The sequence below is a fragment of the Leptopilina boulardi genome, unplaced genomic scaffold (assembly GCF_019393585.1).
Source record: "Leptopilina boulardi isolate dan_hultmark-lab unplaced genomic scaffold, ZJU_Lbou_2.1 LbouV2_213, whole genome shotgun sequence".
NCBI classification, from domain to species: Eukaryota; Metazoa; Arthropoda; class Insecta; order Hymenoptera; family Figitidae; genus Leptopilina; species Leptopilina boulardi.
The window spans coordinates 4,023,278-4,049,538 of record NW_026137767.1 but is presented as its reverse complement, the minus strand read 5'-3'; the positions used below and the strand labels follow the sequence as shown (position 1 = coordinate 4,049,538).

The following is a 26,261-nucleotide window of genomic DNA, read 5'->3' as shown; positions in this document are numbered from 1 at the left end:
AATGATTCAGAAATTAGTAAATTGGTTTTAAGCGGTTCCTATATCGATTCCTATCTTATACTATTTTTATTAATCTATTGTGATTAATATATATATATATATATATGTCCAAATGTTAAACAAGTTGAAAAAACAAAATAATTATATTGATAAGTTATGGTTACTTATTTCTATTTTTGTTTTAAGAATTCTACCAAATAAAAATTACCTAAAAATTCTGTAATTAAAAATTTTTCAAAAAATAAATTCTGACAAATGTTAATTCGAAAAATGAAAATTCATCTAAAAAATAATTATATCTAATAAAATTATTGAAAATGAAAATTCTAACTAATGATTTTTATGAGATAATCATGCGTCTCGAATTATTGTATCTTTTGGTTTTGAAACAAGAAGGACTTTTGATTTTTGGAACAAAGAATTATTTGAACTTTTGATTTTTGGAATTTTTTTGGAACATTCGTTGGAAAGGTAATTTAACAAGCCTTTTAGCGTACGATAGATTAAAACTCTAAGGCCATTTCCGAATTGGGATTTTTAGCGCACTTTTAGTAAAGTGTATACTCGGGAAGTATATACAGTGTCCTTTTTTCGCACGGAAAAACAAGGACACTTCCCGAGTATAAACTTTATCAAAAGTGCAACAAAAATCCCAATTTGGAAACGGCCTAAATTGAAATGGCAGGGCTCGGCAGCTGAAAGAATTTTTGAGTTCTATTTACATGTTTTCGAAACGACTGCATGGCGCCTTTCGTCAGGTCAAAGCAATGTGCAGAAATATCTGTCCACTTGGCCTTCTAACAGGCCAAAGTAAATTTTTTTTGCAGGCCTGATCAGATGATTAAATGTCCTAAAAAGATTAGAAGAAGAAATTATTGCTTCGATTAATTGTTTCAAACGGTCAAAACACTGCATTAGATCAGCACTACCATCAAACTGTTGGATTAAAAGCATACTTATTAAAAGATTTTATTGATATTCATACTTATTAGAATACAAATTTTCACCACAAGGAAATTTAATTCATTTTTAGGGTTCCGTACCCAAAGGGTGAACCCTATTATTTAATAAACGATCCTTTAGTTATTTGTAAATCTAAATTCAAATGTATTCCTTTATAATTGTACATTGTTCTTTAATTTTAGAAATATTTTCTTTAAATTTATTTATACATTTAAATTTTTTGTTTCAGATAATAAAATTCAGAAATGGTTTTAATTAAAACATAATGTTTTCGTGCTTCCCAAGACCAAGTATTTTAAGCCAAAGGGGTAGTATTAATCTTACTCCCCTCCCCACTAATGAAAATTCGATTTCTACAAGCAGTTATCACATTGTAAGTATTTTTATTATTTAAATTATTACAGTTGAAAATTAAATTTATAAATATTTAAATTAATCTTAAATAATAACAACTATTTATTACCTTATTGTTTTTAAATGTTTATTCCTTGATTTTTATTATTAGATATTTGTGTATATATAGTACAAAATATTTCATTCAGAAAAATAAATATACATATTCTTAGGAATGTTATCCCAAAGTTCCAGTGGAATATTACGGAAATATGATATAAATATTTTGTTCTATTGTGATTTATTTTATAAATTATGTACTTTTCTTTAAAAGAATTTTAAAAAAATATTTTTATACTTCTTTTTAAAACAACAAAGTTGGAAAAAGACAAAAATGACGAATTCCAGAACGGAAATCCAAGAGAACCAGTTGCAATGAACTACAAGCATTCTAATGATTCACACCTCTATATTAGTGTAGTGAGTAAATTTTTACAATTTCAGCGTATCTACCAAATATTGTTGATACCAGTAATAATGCTTATATGCTAATCAACTAATGCATTATTTATTAAAAATATGAATCATCCTAATACTTTTACTAACAATGATTTGTAGTAGGGGAAGATGGGACAAGGATAGTTAAGGGGTAAGGATAGTTAGTTACTGTTATGCTTAGACGGCATGCTCAAAATTTGCGTCATTCATGGTATATTTGCGTCTTAACACCAATAGATGATAGTAAAAATTGGAAGTCAATCTGCCACCAATTGCGAAGCCAGCAGTTTATTTTTGTAAAAAGTCTGTTTTGCTAAAATGTCAACGTCCCAGGTGCGAATTTCGGTCGGCCGCCAGAGATGGTTGGTCGGCCCATGGTCGGTCCAACTAGGGCTGCAGTGAGTCGGCCGCCCTAGTTGGGCCGACTATGGGATCGTCGGTTAACATGACTTGTGATTTAGCAATCACAGTTGGGATATACTTTAAAGAAAATGGTGATTAATAAAACTGTGGCAGCCAAAATATTAAGAAACCCACTTCTTAAGGTGGTACATGCGCGATAGCACTTTTCTATAGAATTCGATGAAATTGAAAATCTTAACAGTTAATAGCGAGATCTACATATTCTCAAAGTTTTAAAAAAATTGACCGTTTCTGAAACGAGATATACATGTTAAAAGTTTGATACTTTAACATGGTTAACCTATAAAGAGTGCACAAAAACGGCACATTTCTTTCAGTAACTTCTAAAATGTACTATAGATTTATTTGAAAAACTAAGATATTATAAATAAATATTTAAAGAATTTAAACGAAAAGGAATTAACAATATTAACCGTTTCATTTAAGATATATATATAAGTTTAAAAAATAATAATTTTAACGTTAGTGAAATGGCAAGTCATACATGTGGCAACGTCGCTTTATAAAGCTCTCAATGCAAGCTCTTTAAAAATAGAAAAGTGCGCGAAAAATTTGAAAAATGGAAAATAAGGGACTGATGATTAATGTTGCAAATGTTGTTTATTTAGTAAAATTAATATTATTGTAGTACTCTCTAAATCTGAATTAGTAAAAAAGTTTACTATTTTAAATTAGTGACTCACTTTTTGCTTCTCAATTAGTAAAATTCTACTAATTATTAGTAACTTTTACTAACAATTAGTAAAATTTAACTAATTCTAAAGCAAAAAGTGAGTCACTAATTTAAATTAATAAATATTTTTACTAATTTAGATTTAGAGAGTATATAACAAATTGATATATCTTTTCTTCACATTGATAATTCATATTATAAGTTAAAACAATATAAATGACGGTCACACAATTAAAAAATCATCATATGAAGCAAACAACTTTTCATATTAATGTTGATAATATATATTAAACAAATAATATTCACAATGCAATAAATATTCGTATTTAAAACTCTTGTTTCTTTCAAATTTTAAATGTTTATCAATAATTATAGTAACAGACAACTTTGAATAGTAAAGTCGATAATTTACCCTGAGTGTTTCCACTTTTTGACATAACCTTGACGTCAAGGGTAACCTCCATCCATTGCACATTAGAATCGCTCACTGCAATGGTTGGAGGTTCCAGTGTATCTCCAAGTTTTTGTACTTTTTTGTTAAATAAATAAAGTAGAGTTTGCTCTCAGTTAAGTAACCAACTCACCAAAAATAATATTACTAGTTGTTTCCTACGGCGACAACAATAAGTTCAAATTTTATCCTATTAAATAGATGACTTTTCTTTTTTTCTAAATTTATCTACTCATTCACTAACATCTAACAAGTTACTTTTTGATTATTTTACAATTGCTACATGTAATACAAAAAATAAATTTCAGATACGATCTCACCCAGAACCTACGGTTTTAAATGGAACAGGACCGCCTTCGAATTCCAAACTTGTAAATTTATCTTCTCCTTCGACACTATATATTAGTCCCAATGAGGAAAGAATTGAAAGCCAAGATGATCGGCTATCTTCACCACCTCTTACACCTGAATGGGAACATCCCCCAAGTAATCCTAGGGGTGGTGTTATTGGGAGGACACCTACACCTCCATCTGCACCCACACCTGTCTACGAAAAGGATAACAGGTATGTAAACATTATTTTATTATAAATAAGTTCACTTTCTTTACTTGCCCAAACAGCCCTACTGAAAATCCCTGTACATGATCTTGTACAATTTTTTGTACATGAACACGTCCATGTTCTTGCAACATGTTAATTCATGTTTTTCTTTACTAAAAATTAAAAACTTCAAAGGCTGCGCAATAGTTTACTTTAACCTTTACAGCTGCGCAATAGTTTTTAGCATGCATGAGTTACGAATCTTAGTGGTTAAAAATTATCAAAATCTCAAATTTTATTAAAAAAAAAAATTTTACAACTATACATGTGCAAGAACATGAACGTGTTCATGTACAAGTACTTATACATGAAATTATACAAGATCATGTACATTTTCTTGTACAAGTATCTTTCTTGTACATATCTTGCACCAGATCTTGTACAAGATCTCACACATGAACTTGTTCCAAATTCGTATGCATTTTCTTGTACAGGAACTGGTCAGAACTTGTACAAGTTCAGTTGCTGATCCTGTACAGGAAATTGTACAAGATCTTGTACAGGGATTTTCAGTAGGGAGAGAATTCCAATTAATTAAATTCCATTAACAGTTCTACCTCATCATAATATAATAATAATTTGTTTTGAAAAAGTGTTTTCTTTAGATTACATAATTATTACGAAACATGTTTTTGAGTTACTATTCTTCTTCACCATCATTGAATTGAAATTATTCTATGAATTATTAATTCACATTTATTCATATTCATATAATTATGAATTATTCTATTATGAATTTTGTTTATGAATATTGTAGTTTCATATAATATTATATTGATATTTAACGAAAGGTCTAAACAACAAATCAAAAGAGCAATTTTGGAAAATGAATTTCTGGGCAATCTTGAAGAGAACCAAGTGGAAGCTCTTGTCTCTGCAATGTACCCTAAGCAAATACCTTCGAATACTCTAGTTATATGTGAAGGCGATATTGGTTAGTACCATCTTTACACATTTAATTGTATTTAATTTAAAATAACTTTTTCAAAAATATTATCCTTTTAACTGTAATTAACATATATAGACATAAGTTGTACTGTATACCCCACTGAAAATTCCCACATAGGCTCCCATATGGGAAACCACATGGGTCCCTATATAGGAAGCCATATGGTTTCCTATACAAAATCGTATACGTAATTGGAACAGGAATTTGAATAGGAAATTAAGTTGGAATTATCATATTAATCCACACACGGAGAGAAATTTATGCTACTGGGTAACATAATGATGTTAAGGGCAACCATATTTAGTGCTAAATATACAGACAGCGATATATATTGTAGTATTTACTATCAGATTATTATAGAAATTTGATTGTACAATTTCGATAAGAATTTAAACTTTAAACTTTTTACATAAAAAAGAGTATGTCTATTTTTTCACTCCGTCTATAAAAAGGACTTGCTTAAACAAATATATTTATCAAACGGTATATTTTTTTCACAGAGTCAATTGAATTTGTATTATTTTACTAATTTTTAAGTTTAAAAAAGTAAGAAAAAATATGAAAAAATTTTTTTTCCAAAAAAAAATTTCAATAAACACATGTACATTTATACAAACGAAAAAAAAACTTACTTGATTTTTGTAATCTTGAAATTTTTTAAAAAATTTTAAGCGAGGTTCTGGTTTTGGTATAATGAGTGATATTGTATCATTGTTCAGTAAGTAAAACGATTCTTCATCAATTTCACCGTCTAAACAACGCAAAATTGTTTTGAGGTTATAAACACGTTCACACTTCAGTTTTCGCTAATTCAATCAAAATAATAAACCTAAGTACCTCCAAAAGATGGAATCAAAGATTCCATATTCCACGACATTAATAAATTTTTAATAAACTCGTCCATTTTTTTATTCACAACTTTTTTCACTATATATAAACACGTGCGTGAAAACACAAGGACCGCAATTGAATAGGCGAAGTATACACCACAATCAGCGCATGCGCTCACATTTAATTTTTACAATATTTGATAGTAGTGACTAAAATCCAAAAGCTAACATATTTTACGTCTTTGGGTAACATCTTGGATAGTAAAATGTTGATAGTAGATTCTTGTCAGTAACACAATGATAGTACCTTGTACAATCTTTCTTTTTACTATCAAATTCTTACTATCCATTTCTCTCAGTGCATCCACACAGGAATGTACATTCCTATGTATATTCCTATTTCAATTCCTATAATATTTTTTTTTAACTCTAAGATATATATCTTTCAATAGTAGAGGTTCCTGATAGACTACAGAGATGAAAAAAATTTATTGCGCAGCCGAAAAAGTTGAAGAAAACTACTGCGCATGATATTAAGATATAATGTGCATTCATATGATAATTCCTACTTAATTTCCTATTCAAATTCCTGTTCCAATTACGTATACGATATTGTATAGGAAACCATATGGCTTCCTATATAGGAGCCTATGTGGGTTCCTATATAGGAGCCTATGTGAGAATTTTCAGTAGGGTATAGCACAATTTATATCATGCATTTAAAATGTTTCACTAATTTTTTTATTGTAAGTAAAAATAAAATTTTTAAATACTTTATAAGTTTTAAAATAATTTAAATTGTAAATTTTACAATTGTTTGTTTCAAAATGATTTTAATAATATAGTTCTTGTATATTATTTAAAGAAAATATATATATGTGACCGTCCACGACAACACAGAAAATTATAAGGTATTAAAATAAGCTGCAACGCTTATTATTTTCATATAATTTTGCTTATTTTAATACCAAAATGGATTAAAATAATCAAAATTGGATTAAAATAATAAGCGTTGCAGCTTATTTTAATGCCTTTTAATTTTCTGTGAAAACAAGGCTTAGCTCCCAAAAGTAAATTTCACAGGGCAAGCGATTGAAGTAGAAGCAGAAACCAGGAACACGCTTGACATGCCCGTCTTTAGAACGTTATAGTGTCAAAAGTAATTGACATAAACAATTTCTGATTTTTGCATGTGAAAGAGCAACTTAAAATCTATCGATTATTTAGCATCAAAAACTCAAAATTGATTTTTTGGGAGGTAAACCTTGTTTTGTCGTGGACGGTCACATATTACAAAATAAAATTTATTAATAAACCATCATTATAAAATTACTTTTAAGTGTCGAGTCTGAAATATTGACAGTACTATGAAATTTCCATTGATATTAGATATAATTACTTACAATTAATTATTTAATAGGTTCACATCTTTATGTTTCTGCTGAGGGTGAATTTGATATATACGAGGGTAGTAAGTTTCAAAGAAGTTTTGGGCCCGGAGTTGCTTTTGGTGAATTAGCACTTCTATACAATACTAAAAGACTACGTTCCATCAGTGGTAAAAAATTTTCTTCTAATGCTTTTTTATAATTTGTCTCATTTTTCAATAGTTTTAGATAAAAATGTTAAAATTCATCAATTTTACAATTGAAAAATAAGCATTTTAAATCTATTAATTATTTTTAGTGAAGAAAGGTGGTAAAGTATGGGTTCTAGACAGATCTGTATTTTTGACTGTGATGATGAGAAGCGCTCAGGATCGATTAGAAGGAAATATTCGATTTTTGAGACAAGTCTCTGTTCTGCAAAAACTTCCAGAACCAAAGGAGCCAATTCTAGCAAAAATTTCCGACTTACTGCGAATTGTAAGTTTTAATAATATTTTTTCATTTTTTGCAATAACACCCACTTTATTTACCTGTTTTAAGTGTGCTAAACTGTGTATTATTTCACTCGAGGCGCAATTTTCATTTACTTCACACAAAAGAGTGTAACAATGAAAGAGAAGGTGGCCTCGTCATGTATATTACTTCACGCAAAGTATAAACTGTAAAAAGAAAGTACTAAAATAGTACAGATTTTTGGTCTCAAAATAGAACCAAATGACAATTTATTACTTAAAATAGGTATTAATACCTTTTGTTTTATAGTGTATGTATCAGTCGGTAATAGTTGCGACATCTATGGCATACGAAAGATCGTTTTTTTTGAACTGACAAAAAGTGTAAATATTTTGAAATAGGTGTAAGTAAGTGCCGTGTAATAAAAATTATAATATCAGATATTACGTTTGGTGTAATTTTTGTGATTTTCTACCCAGTGGGCAAAAAACCATGTTCGTTCTAAAAACGTTTTAAGGACGTTTTTAGAACGTTTCATGTCCGACAAAGAATGTTTAGGAACATTTTAAGAACATAGATGTTTAAATAATGTTCCAGAACAGTATTTGGCAGACATGAAACGTTCTAAAAACGTTCTTAAAACGTTTTTAGAACCATCATGGTTTTTTGCCCACTGGGTAGTGACGTTTTCTCATTCCATAAAAATGCTGATTACGAACAGGAAATATGAAATTTTGTTAAATTGTGAAAAAGATAAATTTGACAGGCAGGCTGTATAGTGTTGATCTATTACCATATGATTTAGGCTGTTTTTGTGGTTCGCGCTATGAGCATAAGTGCATCTTTTTAGAAAGAAAGGTAGAAAAAGTTTACTTATTTACTCAGCTCGATCTCAAAATCATATGGTAAGTCATATGATAATAGATCAACACTATACTTCTACCTGTGAAATTGATCATTTTCACACTTTAACAAAATTCCATATTTCCTGTTCGCAATCGGCATTTTTACACTTAAGATTAATCACTTGTTCATTTATAATGCCAACTCAAATCAATAAACGTAAATTCAAACGATTTAGGTGAAAAGAATTCAAGATAAGAAAAAAAGAATTCACCGTAACGTCCAATTCGGTTTCGCTTACTCCCAATTTTTTTTACTGAGATTGTAATTAAGTGAATTATACAAAATATATGTGTAACAATAATAGAAGATTATTTTCATAAAATGAACATTGATTTAGATACTTTGGTAAGAAAAATTCATGTTTCTCTTACCGTAATTTAAAAATTCGAGTTTTGTTCGATCATCGAGATATTTCGATACTTTTTTCATATGCTTTGCATGCACGGTCTTTTTTTAAAAATACAAAGAAAGGATATACGTCCCTCTTTTCACATATATCGGTAAATTGTCAAGATATTTCTATACTGTTATAAAATTTCAATTTTCATCCGTTTGCGGACTGCGACGATAAATACATTTCACATTAAATGTAAATTGTAAGCTGCATAAGATGTTCTTAAAATCTGCGGACTTTATCTCTATAAGTATTTCCATTATGTTCAAAAAAAAATTTTTTAATTAAATTTTTGGTTTATATTTTTTATTTAAACTCTATAATATATGTCTTTTCAAACATTACAAACGCTTTAGAATATTTAAATAACAAAACAAATTTATAATACTATAATGGTGCATTTCAATGAGATTTATACCATCGAACAATGACAAATTTCTCCTGCAATCTCATATCTATCCATTTTTTTCATATATCATTTTATATGCGTTTCGATTTTGAAGTAAATTGTAAGCTGCGTAAGATGTTCTCAAAATCTATGAACGCGATAAATTTTATTTTATTTCATCAAAAAAAAAAAAATATATATATATATATGGGACGTTTCGCGCCAACCGGGCCACCTATCTCTCCAAAATTGAGAGCTTTCAAAATTATTGATTATATATAAAAATTATTTGTATATATAAGTACTTTTGAAAAATGAGTGGCCTTTTGAAAAATCCAATATGGCGGCTGAAATATAACCCATAAAAGAATGAAAAACAGGAAAGATGGTTACAAACATATAAATAAAAATGAATATAATGAAGAAAACAGCTCTGCATCGACATAAAATTCATCACTTAAGAATAGACAATATATACCATAAGTGAAAATAATAAATTTACCAAATCCAAAATGGCGGATCCAATATGGCGGACTAAAATTTTTAAAAGTAATTGGAATCACTTGAGACTTGCCACTAAGGGGTTTTTGGGGTCGCTGATAACGAATCTGAAGTCATTTTTCTAAAATTCAAAATGGCGGATCCAATATGGCGGACTAAAATTTTTAAAAGTAATTGGAATCACTTGAGTCTTGCCACTAAGGGGTTTTTGGGGTCGCTGATAACGAATCTGAAGTCTTTTTTCTAAAATTAATTATGGCGGATCCAATATGGCGGATGAATTTCAAAGAATTAATCGAAATCGCGTAAAAGTCGTTACTTGGGGGTTTTAGGGGTCGCTGTTTACAAATCTTATCTTACTTTTATTGAATTACATTATTTTCTTAAGTAATTGTACCGTCGACATTGGCGTTACCCGATGTACACCGCGGGGAGGTTGCACGATCGGTTTTGTACATCATATAGCCCTTAAAAGGGCTGTTTGGTAGAGGTGCCTGAATTTTGAAAAAAGATTAAGATCTAAATCAGCGTAACAGCATTTATTATTAATTTTTTTACATTTAATAATGTTAGCTCCAGAATATCGTAACACCTGTAATTTTTTTCCAGGAAGTACTTTAAAAGCATGTCCACTCTGGATTTTTGTGACTTGTGGAGCTTTTGAAAATCGCTTAGCCAGATGTCTTTGGGTTTTTTGATGCTTCTTCTGATCATAATAAAAAAATGTAATTTCTTTAAATTTTTCTTTTGCCCATTTAAAAAGATCTACTGAGTTAAGAATGGCTTCTGTTGATTTTGCCTGAAGACTTGCTCGAGTAGCTTCTCTTTTCAGAATAGCACCCAACCCATCACAGGCTCCTTTGCCATGAGCTGTCGCATGGAAATACCATTCTGCTTCAATTCCAAAATCTTGTTCATGATGCACAAGATTACTCATTTGAAATCTATTTTTGTAGTGCTGTTTAGCCCCATCAGTGAAATAAATAATTTTTCGAACATTAGGAACGATTTTTCTTATTTCGGGTATGAGTAATTCTTGCATCATGTACACAGCAGCAGTATCATGAGTTGTACTTTCAGAAAGTAAGATTGTACTTTTGTGCAAAAGTTCCTTTCCATTATTATAATAGAAGACTACAGTGTTAACAGAACACTGGTCATTATTATAATGGAAAGCTTGCGCAGCGTCTTGTGCAACGTAAGCATAATTCTCTGCGAAATCACATTGAACTATTACTTCGTGTGGCTGCAAGTTATTTTTTAGTTCAAGGGGGAATTTCGACTGGTTCTTTGAAATAAAATCATGAGGCAGTAATATTTCCAAACGGTTGGACATCTCCTGTACAAAATCTGGCATAGATAGGCACTGTTTTTTTAATGTACATCTATCGGTAGCTTCCCACGTGCTATAAATGATTTCTGAAATACCTCTTTGTTCGAATAATTCCATTAAATAATTAGAGAATAATTCAGGGTTTGGACAAAGCTTGCACTCTCTTAAAAAGCATTCCTCTTTTGGCCTTTTACACATTATTAACTGGAAGCAATCTTTATAATTTTTCAATGATATGTCCAGATCATTCGTAAGTTTTGCAATATTTGCTGCATCGAACATCATCTTGAAATTTTGATGAATAGTACAGACACAAACACTGTGTGTACCATTTGCACCTGCACGTATACAGTTCTTAGGTCGAAGTTCAGCAAATGTTGTAAAACCAATTGGATGCTCTGGATTCTGTTCCTTAAATTGTTTGTGTAGACATTTTATGTCACAAAGTAACAATCGTTTCTGCACCTTTTCTTTTCGCCCTTCATTATATACAGTAACTGTTTCCTTTTTATGCGGCATTATTCTACTGTTGATATCATTTTCATAAAATTCGAGAACTTTCTCTTTCGTCTTTTCAGGTAAGCATCTTCCAACTTTTGAGGATGGCATAGCTAAAACACCTTCCAGTTTTCTTATGTTTTTAGCTTTTTTAGCCATTCTTCGAGATGCCCCAAATTCCTGAGAGATTTTACGAGCACTCCAGCATTCAGGAGCTATCGTAAGTATTGTAACACGATGTGGATCATTTTCGGCAAGAGAAACGAATTTTTCCTTTAACCCATTTAACATCTCTTCTAATTCATTCTCTCTAGTGAAACGCGTCTTTTTACTTGAGGAAGATTCTTCTTCGATATCAGACTGCTCTGAATCAAAACTAATTTTACTGTTCAATATTTCACTCGAAACATGCTTTTTTGTAAACATGTCTCTACACATTAAACAAACTTTTGCATTTTCATTTAAGTTAGGAAATTCTTTCAAAATTAATTTTGAAATTTTTCGCAAACCCTTACCAATATGTCCCTTTTCATTAAAGGGATTCACGCACCTATCTGAGCGAGTTTTTTCTCTCAAAGTACTCATTTTTTACTTTTTTGACACCAATAAAAAAATCAGCGATAATTAATCGGAACAGGAGATAAACAGTTTAAAAAAACTATTTATTTTAGTCCTCAAAAGGACTGATTGAAATATACGTTCAAATTGAAAATTCAGTATTATGATAAAAAATCTGAAAATAAAAAAAAAAACAAAAAAAAAGTAAAACGCTAATAATAAGAAAGACTGAAATTCAAATCAAATATGAAAATAAAAAAATGAAGTAAGAAGAACAGTATACGCATCAACTATTAACCACACAGAAAAAGAATGTTCACCAAAGTGCTTCTATTTATCATATGGAAGTTGCGTCTCTATAGTGAGAAAGAAATGGATTCATTTATCCTCGACATCTAGCGTTAAAAAAAGTAACTAAATTTCTTGCTTGAGCATATTGTATGCACACGTCATAGTCTAAATAGAATAATAACTCGATAAATCTTTTCAATATTTAGCTCTAAAGTGTTTTCTAGATCGCTGGATACGTATCTAATTTATTAATTTTACGATAAACTTTTCATTTTTTTAAACAATTTATTATTGATTATTTATAGCATATTCAAAAAAAACTAGAAATCAACAAATTTCTATGAAATAATTAACTTTTTAGTACCACATAGTATTAAATTAATAATCCAAATAAGAAATTCAGTTATACTGCTCAAAACTACTGCATAAAATTGTTTTAATAAACAATTATTGTTATGTTTTAACTTTTTACCCATTTTAGAAAAAAGACTTCAGATTCGTTATCAGCGACCCCAAAAACCCCTTAGTGGCAAGACTCAAGTGATTCCAATTACTTTTAAAAATTTTAGTCCGCCATATTGGATCCGCCATTTTGAATTTTAGAAAAATGACTTCAGATTCGTTATCAGCGACCCCAAAAACCCCTTAGTGGCAAGTCTCAAGTGATTCCAATTACTTTTAAAAATTTTAGTCCGCCATATTGGATCCGCCATTTTGGATTTGGTAAATTTATTATTTTCACTTATGGTATATATTGTCTATTCTTAAGTGATGAATTTTATGTCGATGCAGAGCTGTTTTCTTCATTATATTCATTTTTATTTATATGTTTGTAACCATCTTTCCTGTTTTTCATTCTTTTATGGGTTATATTTCAGCCGCCATATTGGATTTTTCAAAAGGCCACTCATTTTTCAAAGTACTTATATATACAAATAATTTTTATATATAATAAATAATTTTGAAAGCTCTCAATTTTGGAGAGATAGGTGGCCCGGTTGGCGCGAAACGTCCCATATATATATATATATATATATATATATATATATATATATATATATATGATGTTTACAAAATTGTCGCAAAACTGATAGAACGGAATAAACATATAATAAATAAATAAAACAAAAAGCCGGGAACGAAAATATTTAGAGAAGAGTAGTCAGGGTTGGACAGTGGTTAGAGTTGAGCCAACGCGTTTATTTTGTTTTCTCACACTAGCACCATCTGTCTTTATATGTAAGTACTTGTTAGCTATATCAGCGAACTTTTCACTTATGTTGCAGTGAAGTGAGCGAACAATAAAGGCGTATTATATGAGTCAGTTTCAAAAAAAGACAATTAAGTGCAGAAAAAACCCATGTGCGAAATGCCAAGACTGACAATACGGCCCAACATTGACCCAGTAATGTCTGCCGAAGTATGGCAAACGTTACTGGACCAGTACTGGCGATCAATTCGTTCCATTATTGGGCCAATATTGGCACCAATTCTCAGTTACTCTAATTTGCCATTTATTGGGCCGAACTCTGTCCCATTACTGGGCCAATATTGGCAATGCATCTCAGTTACTCCAATTTGCCATAATTAGGCCGAAATCTGTCCCATTATTGGGACAATATTTGCACCGTTTCTCAGTTATTCTAATTTGCCATTATTGGGCCTTCTCTGTCCCATTACTGGGCCAATATTGGCAATGCGTCTCAGTTACTCCAATTTGCCATAATTAGGCCGAACTCCGTCCCATTATTGGGACAATATTGGCACCGTTTCTCTATTATTCTAATTTGCCATTATTGTGCCTTCTCTGTCCCATTACTGGGCCAATATTGACACTGCGTCTCAGTTACTGCAATTTTCCATAATTGGGCCGAACTCCGTCACACTACTGGGCCAATATTGGCACCAATACTTGGTAATTCTACTTTTCCATAATTGAGACGAACTCTGTCCCATTCCTGGGTCATTATTGGCTCATTGACGGCTGAAATGTTGAATTTATTTTGACAAGTCATTTTTTCCAAAGTTGTAACGAATCTTGGCCCAGTAATGGCACATTAACGGCTGAAATGTTCCTCAAATGCAGCTTATCAAAACATTTTTGTGTTGAGATTCCCATATCCGCGTATAGTGTAGTGGCTAGCGTGTTAGACTTCGGTGCGTTAGGTTGCGAGTTCGATTCCCGCGAGCGTTACAAATTTTCAAATGTTTAAACAATTATCCTTTCTGTCAGGACTTGAATTATAAATGTATAATGAATTAATTGGTTAATTAATTAATTATTATAATTTTTTAAACTTTGACAATACTGGGCCACTAATGGCAGCCAAGATTGGCCCAGTAATGACGTCTGATACTTGGCTGCCGACGTCCAACCGCAGTTAACACCACAAGAGTTGGCCCAATATTGTCTGCCAAGACTTGGTGCCCGATTTGACAATGCTGGGCCAATATTGGCCCATGTTGATTTTCGCACATGGGAATATGTCAAAGATAAAGTAAGTTGACTAAAATTGTTCATTAATATGTTATGTGAAAATGTGGAGAGTAATTTGGTGTTTGTATCACGCGTTTATGTTGTGTGTGATATGACGCTAAACGACGTGGGAGTCAGGGTTGAGCCACCCAAAATTTTGCAATTATAAAGCGTTCTTGCAATGTAAATTCATTTTGTCTACTTAAAGAGGTGTCAAAAACTTCATTCTCATTGGAAAGAAATTTTTAAATCGCGATCGCTTTTAAATTTGTATAAAAAAAGTAGTTTGTTTCTTAATTTGCAAAATATATATTTTCGGGAATGTTTGAAATTTTAAAAAACGCGATCGCTGTTAAATTTTTATGCCTAGATCAAATAAACGTCATCGAATGAAGACTATAATAAGGTTAGAGAAATATTTTATATAAATAATAATTACATGCAATTCTTTTTAACAAAATTTTTAAATATTCAATTCTTTAAAAAAAGGGTAAAGTAGAAAATGAAATTTTTTTAAATTTTCAGTGGCTGTTCAAAATGCAAAAATTTTGTAAACATCTTTTAATTTCAAGAATAATAAAAAAATTATATAATTAAATAAATAATACATTATTATAGAATGCATAAAATAAACTAATAATAATAATTAATAAGTTTACCTTGATAAAAGTATCGTAAGTCATAGGAATAACAGATCCACTCGTTATAATTATTGGATCACTTGCGCGTACACAAATTAGAAGAAGTTCATGTTTTGTATTCCTTGTTAATACTGTCCAGTCCATCATACTCAAAACTTTTACTAGTTTCAAACTCTGGTTTTATAACAAATAAAAATTAAAATTTTTTTTAATAATATGAAATTAATAAAAAATAAATGTAATTTTTAATATTAATAAAAAATAAATATAATTATTAATATTAATATAAAATTTATTAATAATGTAAAATTAATAAGAATTAAATTAAAATTAACAACTACAGTCGGGTTGCATTACTGTACATTGTACAAATTGTACAAATTACATATGTGCATTAAAAATTAATTTTTAAAAATTCTCCAATGATTTCTAATTTTTGTACTTGTAGACTATAAATTATGCGGTACGAAATTAGGCAGCGCCAGTGTACAATGCGGCGGACTTTGAAAATAAAACAAGCGTACAATTTGGCGGCATCGTACAGTATTGCGATCCGACTGTGTAATATAGTTACATATTATTATTTTTTTACTTATATATACATACTTTTATCATAACTTCATTTCCAAAATGACAATAAAGAAATATTTGAAATAAAAATGTAATTAACGATAAACATTGAGCAATAACTCTGTCATTAATTTCATTCTTGTTAGATAAACTAAAGACAAAAGTACAAATATTTAAAATTGATCCAAAAAATTGAATACCAATTACAATACTAAAAATATCGTTTAATTTACTACTTAACCTGTAATTTAAATTAATATATTAATTAATATTACTATTAATAGCTCTGCCGCCCCAACAAGAATAGCAGTAACTACATTTTTATAAAAAATGAGTTTCAGTGTTTAAATTCCTTAAAATTTCATTTAATGCCATTATAAACAATTATTAAGATGATTTTTGTTTTTATTATTAATAATTTTTGAAAAATAATTTGCCGTAAGTAACCAGACCACACCAACATATCGTAACTGCAAGGTGGATTGTGCGCCTGCGCAGAATGCAGTTACGATAGTCAAACAGCAGAAAAATTTTAGTAGATACGATCCACGATTGCGCATGATATACCGGCCGGCTTGACGTTTTTTATAGGTTATGTTTTTATGCCAAACGTGATTATGTAGTTTTAATAATTATAATTTCAAGTTTATTACTATAACTTAGGCAGATTTAAATATGAAACCGTTATCAAAGAAATCTAGTCACATTCGGGTGTTGAAAGAAAATGTATCACATTGTGAAGAGCAATTTGAAGCTGTAGATCTCTCTGTTAATCTGTCGAGCTCAACTGAAAACGAAACACCGATTAAGAAAAAGACTGTTGCTTATCAAAGCGATAATTGGAAGGTTCTTAACCTTAAACGTGAATCTGGCAGTCTTGAAGAGCGTAGTGTATTTTCTGATTTGACAAATAATTCTGGTATTCCAAAAAAGAAACCGAAAGTAGTGTCTAATGAACGAGTTGAAATGTAAGTATACAATTTAAAACCATTAACCTTATTACCGATGCTAAATTTATTGAGAATATTTATTGTTTTTATAGATCACAAAACAAGTTGCTTGAATTAAAAGGTAAATATGTAGGAAACACTGAAAGTAACCTTGTGCACTTAGATGACAGTCATAATGAATCATTGATTTCCGAGCATCAATCCCCAGAGACAAACCAGAAAGTATTTGACCAAGATTCTTCAGAATTAATTGTGAATTTAAATAGCGATAATGAAGAGGAATTGTTGAGAGAGAAAAAAATAACGTCAGAAGAAAAATACGCTGTAAAAAGTGGCTGTGACGATAAGTGCAAAAAGAAATGTTTACGTACATTTGACGAACAAAATAGACGGTCAATAAATTTGCAATATTGGTCATTGGATAGTAAAGGCAGACGTTTTTTAATTCAAAACTTACTGTCTATTACTGAAGTTCAAAGAAGAACTTGTTCAACAGTATCACGACGTTTAAACACAGTAAAATATCGTCTGAAGGATGTAAATGGTGAATTTGTCGAAGTGTGCAAAACTTTTTTTTTAGCAACATTAGGATACGATAGAAAAAACGACGCAATAATAAAATGTTTAATGCCAAAAAACGAAATTATTCCGAAATATGATAAACGACGCAGATTTGCGAAAAGCTTGGATAAGGAAACAATACGTAGTTTTATAGAAACTTTCAATCCAGCGGTATCTCATTATAGAAGAAAACACGCGCCTAATAAGAGGTAATTTATTAAAAAATTGCTGTTGCATTATGTTCAGGGTGTTATGCAATTCGATAATTTAAAATTCCCGGGTTTTAAAATAATTTCAATTTTAAACTAAAATTGAACAGTAATGAAGTGTATTTTTTCAAACTACATAAAAAGGCATTAAAAATACATAAATTGTCGTAAGATCTTTTATTGTTTTTTCAAATGATTAAAAGTTTCTCTAAAAAATCAAAATTTGACTTTTCTTTTGAAATTCTAAAATACTTGTAACTATTTTTCAAAATCGGCATAAGCATTTTTTTTAATAATTAAAGTAGTATAAAAAATTTAAGATTAATTTTAGTTTTATTTTAGTATACAAAATATAAAAATATCGTTTTTGTTTTGTAGATATAAATAAATAAATAAATAAATTAAAATTAATAAATAATAAATTAGTTAACAAGGAAATAAAGGTAAGATGATTCTGAAATGACCAGATTAAATATCTGATTTCAACGATCCCAATATGAAATATTTTGCATTAATAGATTTATAAAAAACAATCAATAAAAGCAATTGATTAACAAAAATCTATTAATCCAAAACAATTCATAATGGGCACATTGAATGAGGAATTTAATGAGCTTTAAATTAGTATTTTTAAAATTAACGTAAATTTATGTGTTTGTGAAATATTTAATTTTTATTAACTTTTATTAATTAATTAATTTACCTAAAAACAAAAAATGAGATTTTCATACTTATAGTGCGTACTAAAAGTATATATTTTAAGCCTTCCTAAGAAAAAAATATTTTAAAAAATCCCACTCTTGAAAAAAATCAAAATTTTTTTTTGTTTTTCAAACGAAAGGTTAAAAAGTGTTTGAAAAAAATTGTAATTTTATAATATTATATAAGAAAAACATTATGAATAAAAAATTTACGGACTTGACAAAACATTCCCAGTTTTTTCCCGGCTGAACTAAATTCCCGGGGTTTTTCTAGATTTCATGGTTTGCTATAAACACCCTGATGTTATTATGTTTTATTTTTTACAGCATGTAATAAAAAATTTTGTCTGTACAGGTATTTACCTTCAGATTTGACTATACAGTATTTACATGCTCAGTTCTTAGAAAAGTACCCCGACATGAAATGTTCGCTTGAATCGTTCAGAAAAATTGTTTCCGATGACTTAAATATTTCATTCACCAAACTTGGAAATGAAGAATGCGAACATTGCGTATCTTATGAGATGCATAAGCAAAGTCATAATGATAGGAATGATGATCGTCGAACAAAAGAAAATGCTTCTAAGGATAAAATCGAAGAATCAATTGGAACTTCTAATAACTTGTCAGGTAATACCTCGAATACGTCGGAAGATAGTATTTTAACTGAGAATGTACACATTAACAACAATGATAGTAGAGAAAAATGCCGTGATTGTTTGAAATGGGAAAAGCACATGATTCAAGCAACTGAAGCTCGTGAAAATTACAGATTAGATGGGAATTCTGAAAATTTAAATGATAAAAATATGTGTTTTTCAATTGATCTCCAAAAAGTTATAATGCTTCCTCGTATGAATAGCATAAAAAAAGTTTTGTTTACAAAAAGAGTTATAGCTTTTAATGAAAGTTTTGTTCCTGTGGGCAACAATCAAAAGCATTTAAAACCCCATGCAGTAATTTGGGCCGAACCTATTTCAGGGCGAAAGAAAGAGGATATCACAAGCACATTTCATGCATTTCTTCTAAATAATCGCGATGCCGAGGTTATTACCTTATGGCTTGACAATTGTACTGGCCAAAATAAAAATTGGACCCTGTTCACGTTTCTAGTTTATATTATTAATTCAGATGAGATCGCTACTAAAGAAATAACTTTAAAATATTTTGAGCCAGGACACACGTTTATGTCTGCTGACAGTTTTCACCATCAGGTGGAAAAGTCCATGGAAAAAATGCACAACGTTTACGATTTTAATGATTTTCAACAAGCTGTACAGTCTGCGAACTCTGGAAAAGTTAAAGTTATAAATATGAACTTTGAAGATTTTTCTCAATGGAGAGATCACTCGTCTCAATATAAATTGAAAAAACTGAAACCAAGGGTGTATTTACATGATATTTCGATTGTAAAAGTGCAACGTGGAGCACAAATGTTGTACTATGCGAATTCGTTCTCATCATCTTTAAAAGAACTGAATTTTCTAAATAGTAAAGCTTTAAAAACAATTACAAAACCACCTCGAAATGATCAACCTCGCGGTATACCTGAAGAGAAAAAAAGGTCAATTGTTTCTGAACTTTGCCCTTTAATGCCCGAAACTCGTCGTCAGTATTGGATGGACATGCCGAGCAGAAACGATATATTAGATTTAGTTACTGATGTTGAATACTAAAAACAACATATATCGTCAAGATACTTATAGCAATAGCACAATTTTGTGCAATGTGCACCTTATATATTTAAAAAAATATACACATATATATTTTTTTATTTCAATTTAAATTATCTACCTAGCTGAAAGTTATTTGTCGTTATAAATTTCTTAAGAGACTTTAAGTACTTGAAGATTGTTACTACAAAGTATATTCCAATAATAAAAGAGAAAGATATATTTTATATAAATAATAATAAAATAATAAATTATGTTCACATTATACTATCAGTGTCTATTAATTTTTAAACAACCAAGTGTGTTTCACTGTCATTATTATACACAATTGAATTTTATATATATTTTATTAAATTTATATATATATATATTATTATATTTATATATAATTCAGAATAACTTGCATTATTATTTGCAACTAAATAAATAATAATTATGTTTTCTGAACTATAAATAATTTAATTTATATATTATTTCAAGCTAAAAGAGAATTTTTCCCTTTCATTTATTAAAGACCAAAAGTTTTGTTATTTTAAATTCATTATTTAAATAAATAAGTAATAACTTAAAAAACAACCATTTTTATATTAACTATATTTACATTTTTTTAATCTTTATATTTTTTTAAATAAATTAAGCATTAACAATAAAGCTTTGAATGATGGTATTATACTAAAAATTGATTTTACTTTTCTAAGAGTTCAAATTCTACCTCTGAGAGTTTTACACTTGCGCAGTTTTAAAAAAAAGTGAGGTTATGTCAATCGCGAATTTACTATTTAAGTTTTTTTTCATACAGAACTTGAAAATTTCAGACATTTCGCATAAAATACATAATTACAAAGAAATATTATTTTTGTTTTACACTTTCCTGAAAACGCGGGTTCTTTATTTATTAAGATTTTTACTGTTTTATTCAACTTTCGTGAAGATACGATAGCTAATGCCTGTGTCAGAGAATGATCTCCATATCGTAACTACATTTTTATAATAACAACAAATAAAAAAACCCATTTTTCTTGATTTTTTTAAAATTTCACATTTTTTATCCTATTTAAACAGGGGTAATTGATGTGTCATATGATAATTTGTATTATATGTTTAAATAAAAATGTAATGTTGGATCTCCATATTGCCTAATCGGTAGTTACTGCTATTCTTGTTGGGGCGGCAGAGCTATAAATTGTATAAAATTGCAAAATAACCATTTTTTTAGAGTTAAAATTACAAAAACATGTTGAAACGGTAAAATATGTAAGATTTTCTGAAGGCACATTACAAAGGATTTTAATTTATTTGAAAATATGTGTAATTACATTTTTCGGTGTTGCTAATGGAAATTTATTAACTTAATATAGTAGAAGATGTTTAAGTTTGAAATCATCAATGATGATAAAATTTTTAAGTTGAAAACAATTGATTTGAATGATATTTAAAATTTGGTTCTTACAATATTTTAGGTTCCTAATAAAAATTTTACAAAACAACAATAAATAGCAAAAAAATCATTAAAAAATTGGTAAAAAAAATCTTTTGTCCAACACCTTCGGTGGAATTGAGCTATTGTACACTAGTTACCAGTGGAGGAACATTCCTCCACTGGTGGTTTGGCCAGTGGAGGAATGAGAGAAACTGAGAGTAGAGTGGGGATAAAAGGCGTAATAAAAATTTCAAAGTTACCCAATTAAAAATCCCCACAGGGGAAACCACATGGGATCTTATGTCAAAAACTATGTAAAACTCCACTCCTATATAGGAAACCATATAGTTTCCCATATAAATCCCCATGGGAAATTGAGACAGGATTTGACATAGGAAAAAATCAAAACGAGGTTCTTCATTTCCCATGTCAAATACCATGTTAAATACTAAATGAAATCCTTTATCATTTTTTTGAAAAATTTTCCCATGTAAAACCTCATGTCATTTCCCATGTAAAATCCTTTATCATTTTTTTGACTTCGGAAATGACATGGGGTTTTATATGGGAAAATTTTTCAAAAAAATGATAAAGGATTTCATCGAGTATTTAACATGGTATTTGACATGGGAAATGAGGAACCTCGTTTTGATTTTTTCCTTTGTCAAATCCTGTCTCAATTTCTCATGGGGATTTATATGGGAAACCATATGGTTTCCTATATAGGAGTGGGGTTTTACATAGTTTTTGACATAGGATCCCATGTGAATTGGAAAAACATGTTGAAACGGTAAATGTGTAAGATTTTCTAAAGACACACTGAGAAAAATGTTTAGTCAGCGCAACCAAAATTTGGTTGGGTCAATAAAAAAAATTTTGTTAGTATTTAAGCAACCAAACTATTTGTTTGGGTCAACCAAAAAATTTGGTTGAGTGTTTTTTGTTGGAATAACAAAAATGTTTGGTTAGCTCAACCAATTTTTTTTGTTAGGTCAACAAAAATGTTTGGTTAATCAAACAAACAATTTTTTTTTGTAAAATTAAAAATTTTATTCTACCTTATTTCTTTTCTTTGTATCTTTTTTATTTATTTCATTATTTATTTATTATCAATTTAACGTTTTATTTATATTTATCCAATTGAAAAATTTGTGGACTTTGAAAAATCTCATCTCCGCCTGGGATCAAACCTCTGTTTTAAAACTGAAGGTCGGGAGCTCTGACCACTGGACAACCCATCCTTGTGAGAGATTTAAACTAACTGTTCTCTTAGTGGTGTTCCGCAATGGCAAGCAGTGGTTGTCTTTCAAAAAATGGCTCCCCGTAGGTGCATTTAGTTTTAAAAAGATTTTTCTCTCAACTCGGATAGAAACGGAAAAATCGAAATATACCAGTTATCCTGAAATGTTGTACTTTCATTTACGCACAAGAAATTGAAAACTCACTACGATAAACGACGTCAGAAAGTAAAATAAGAATTTTTTTTGTAACCTTTAGGTGCTGCTCCAGACGGTAAATTTCAGTACTAAGCAAATGTTTATACTCTTCTTATTTTAATTCCTGTTGTTTTATATGTGAATAAATCTTTAATTTCTTGGAGGCAAATGAAAGTACACAAACTCAGAATAAGTGGTATTTTTTCCGATTTTTCCATTTCTGTCCGAATTGGGAGAATAATATTTTTGAAATTAAATGTACCTCATTTTTAAAAGATAACAACTGCTTACCATTACGGAACACCGTTAAGCTATGAGCTGAGAGCGAATCAAATGATTTGATTGTCGCAACCAAATTTTGGTTAGGGCAACAAATGATCATTTGGTTTTTTAGACCAAACTATTTTGTTGTGTTAACCAAATTATTTTGTTGTCGTAACCAAATTTTGGTTGGAATTTAAAAATGTTCAACCAAATAATTTTGTTGGCCTAACCAAATGTTTGGTTGAGATAACTCTACGACTTTGTTTCAGCCAACCAAAATTTGGTTACAAGAACCAAAATTGCCTAACCAAACAATTTTTTTGCAAACTCTAAATTTTTTTCTCAGCGCATATATTACAAATACGTAATAAGTATTTAAATATAAACATAATATATATGTTATTAAATTTTAAAAGTCGAAACAAAATAATAAAAAAATGATTTGATTCAAATGTATATAAATCGTACATGTAGACGTCATTATGATGTAAAATACAATTTTTAATAATTTTTGCCTCTTCTGTTTCATTTAACATTATAGACTTTATATTATTGTTTCTATATAAATTTGGCAAATTTCTTAAACGATGATATATTATATCTAACTGACAACAAATTTGTATTAAAATTGTCATTAAAAATGTTTCATGTCCAATAGTGATAATACCACCAAAATAAATTGAGACACTTTGACAAAAATATGTCAAACAAAATGCTAATTTCCGATTATAATCGTATGGATATGATGCTTTTAATGGCAAATTGATATTTGCTGTTCTTTTTACTAATCCACCAAGTGTCATCATTGACACTGGGGCTGCGATTATTAGGAAAAAATACTTTGTATTCCTTCTGAAAGAAAATTTTTGATATTAAATTTATTTCTACTAATAATAAATAATAGAAATATATTTTCCCCTCAATTTATAAAAAATTAATTTGAATTTATAAACTAAAATTAAATGAAAATTTAAATATTAAATAAATAATAAAAAAACGAATTAGAAAAAGAATAAAAATAATAATAATGAATCTAAAAATTTTAAATATTCACCTAGCGGTAAAATCACATTTGTCTTGCATAATTTCCTCTTTATTGTCCCGTGTTTTTAAGCAATCTTTATTTAGAATATTTATCAATTCTATAATATCGTCACGTCGTAATAGAAAATTAATAATTTTCGCCAAATCAACAAAAACTGCTACAGTCCAACATAAAGATTCTGCAAAATCGTCAATGCCATGTAATGAAGAAAAAGTAAGAAACACGAACAATGAATAGAAAGCAGATTGTAATGAAATAATCACGAAGAAAGTGAAAATATTATAAAGAATTTTCGTACTAAACGATGACCAAATTATTGGTCTATAAGCACCACTAATTGTAAGAAATTTTAATGAAAATTCGGCTTTATACATTTTTTTTATTATTTTTCCTCACACGTCAAAATTTAATCAAGAATTTTTTTTCATTCTACATATTCAAAAATTAGAAATAAATTATCATGCAATTTCATTACAAATTTGTAATAGTTAATTTAAAAAAAAAAATTTTTAATAAAATTATTTCAGAGATAAAATTTAACATTAAATTCTTAAAACTTCAATATCTAGTTATAGACGATAGAAATTTTTAGTAAGCTGCGGACTATAGATATCGTTATTGAAATAGAACCGCATTTATTATTCCATAGTTATTCCCGCTACGTTATACAATTTTAAGAGGCTAATAATATATTAAACTTGGTAAAATGAATATAATTCAGATGCAAGAGACAGAGTATTATTTTTAATGTTTTGCAGTTAAAAGAAATCATTATTTATTTATATCAATATGACTGCAAAAGAATTATAATATGTAAAATGATAATAGTCGCATTTTCAACCCTTCATCTAATTTATTGTCCCCTTACAAAATATATTTCTCTTATCTTTATTACGAAAGTAACGTTTCATTTCTTTCACCCACAAATAGATAAAATAAAATTTAATTTTCGGCCCTTACCTATAGACTTCAACGACCTTGAATTTTGTTTCTTGACATAGTCTCTCTTCAATTTTTCTATACCTTGAAAAAAATATATTTTTTTCACATTTCGTGCCTAAGTAAGAATTATTTATTACCAAATTTTGACAGTTTGTTCTTAAGATCAATTTAGGAGGTCATGACATTTTTCGAAAGTTTTTACCACGTAGTTTTTTAGAAAAAAATTTAAACATTTAAGCAATTTAACATAGACGCAATTCAAACGTAACACACGGAAAAAAGTAATCACTATTTTTAGAAAAAAGAAATATAGAGGAGGATGGGGCAAGAATAGTTAGGTAAGACGTTTACGAATCTAGCGACCAAACCTGAATTTGTATCTGCAAAGGAGTAGTACAGGAATCCACAAAGGAACCTTAGTAATTAATGTTTCTGCACAGGATCCCTGTAGTGGGATTACGAATAGCGCTTCAAATCGCTACGTAGTGAAATCTTCGTAGCGCTGTTGCTATTCGTAATACCACGCCTGTTCTAATGTCCTGCAAGGGATCGTAGTGGGTTCCTGCGTAGGATTTTTTAAGGATCCTATGTAGGAACCTCTAGGGATCCTTTATGGGGGGAACCTTGTGTAAATGCACGTTTTTTCAAGATTTTTTTTACAAAAAAGACAGTAAAGTTTATTGCATTGAAATAAAGCATACCTTAAAGTGTATATTCATTTCATTTATTTGCAGCCTGCTGGTTTGAAATCTCAATCAAAATCAAAAAAGAAAATTTTTATTGTTAAAATACACAAATATGCATCACGAAGAGAAAATTTAACAAAATTATTTTTTGAAAATTTGGGACCATTCTAAAAAAAATCAATTTTTTTATAAACAATCTACAAAAAAAATTGTTTAAAATTTAAAAAAAAACAGCTCGTCATGCAATAGCCAGTAA

At 29.2% G+C, this 26,261-nt stretch overlaps 2 protein-coding genes across 4 annotated transcripts in view; one reads left to right on the top strand and one right to left on the bottom strand.

Moving 5' to 3' along the window:
- The window catches only part of LOC127278983 (cGMP-dependent protein kinase, isozyme 1-like), a 46,653-nt gene that overhangs the window by 8,372 nt on the left and 12,020 nt on the right, over positions 1-26,261 (top strand). For 2 of the 3 annotated variants that reach the window (XM_051301001.1, XM_051301002.1), the window contains exons 2-7: positions 1,193-1,336; positions 1,675-1,776; positions 3,650-3,906; positions 4,734-4,876; positions 7,142-7,279; positions 7,408-7,586. In XM_051301001.1, the coding sequence (XP_051156958.1) occupies positions 1,229-1,336; positions 1,675-1,776; positions 3,650-3,906; positions 4,734-4,876; positions 7,142-7,279; positions 7,408-7,586 (927 nt within the window). In that variant the 5' untranslated portion in view covers positions 1,193-1,228. The remainder of the gene's footprint in view (positions 1-1,192; positions 1,337-1,674; positions 1,777-3,649; positions 3,907-4,733; positions 4,877-7,141; positions 7,280-7,407; positions 7,587-26,261) is intronic. The other variant, XM_051301003.1, reaches the window with a different exon arrangement.
- LOC127278985 (odorant receptor 67c-like) lies at positions 8,130-24,802 on the bottom strand. Its single transcript, XM_051301006.1, has 5 exons — positions 24,387-24,802; positions 23,801-24,184; positions 16,155-16,359; positions 15,567-15,722; positions 8,130-9,398 (listed from the first exon to the last, which is right to left on the bottom strand). The coding sequence occupies exons 1-5, from the start codon at positions 24,749-24,751 to the stop codon at positions 9,318-9,320; spliced, it is 1,191 nt and encodes a 396-aa protein (XP_051156963.1). The 5' UTR covers positions 24,752-24,802; the 3' UTR covers positions 8,130-9,317.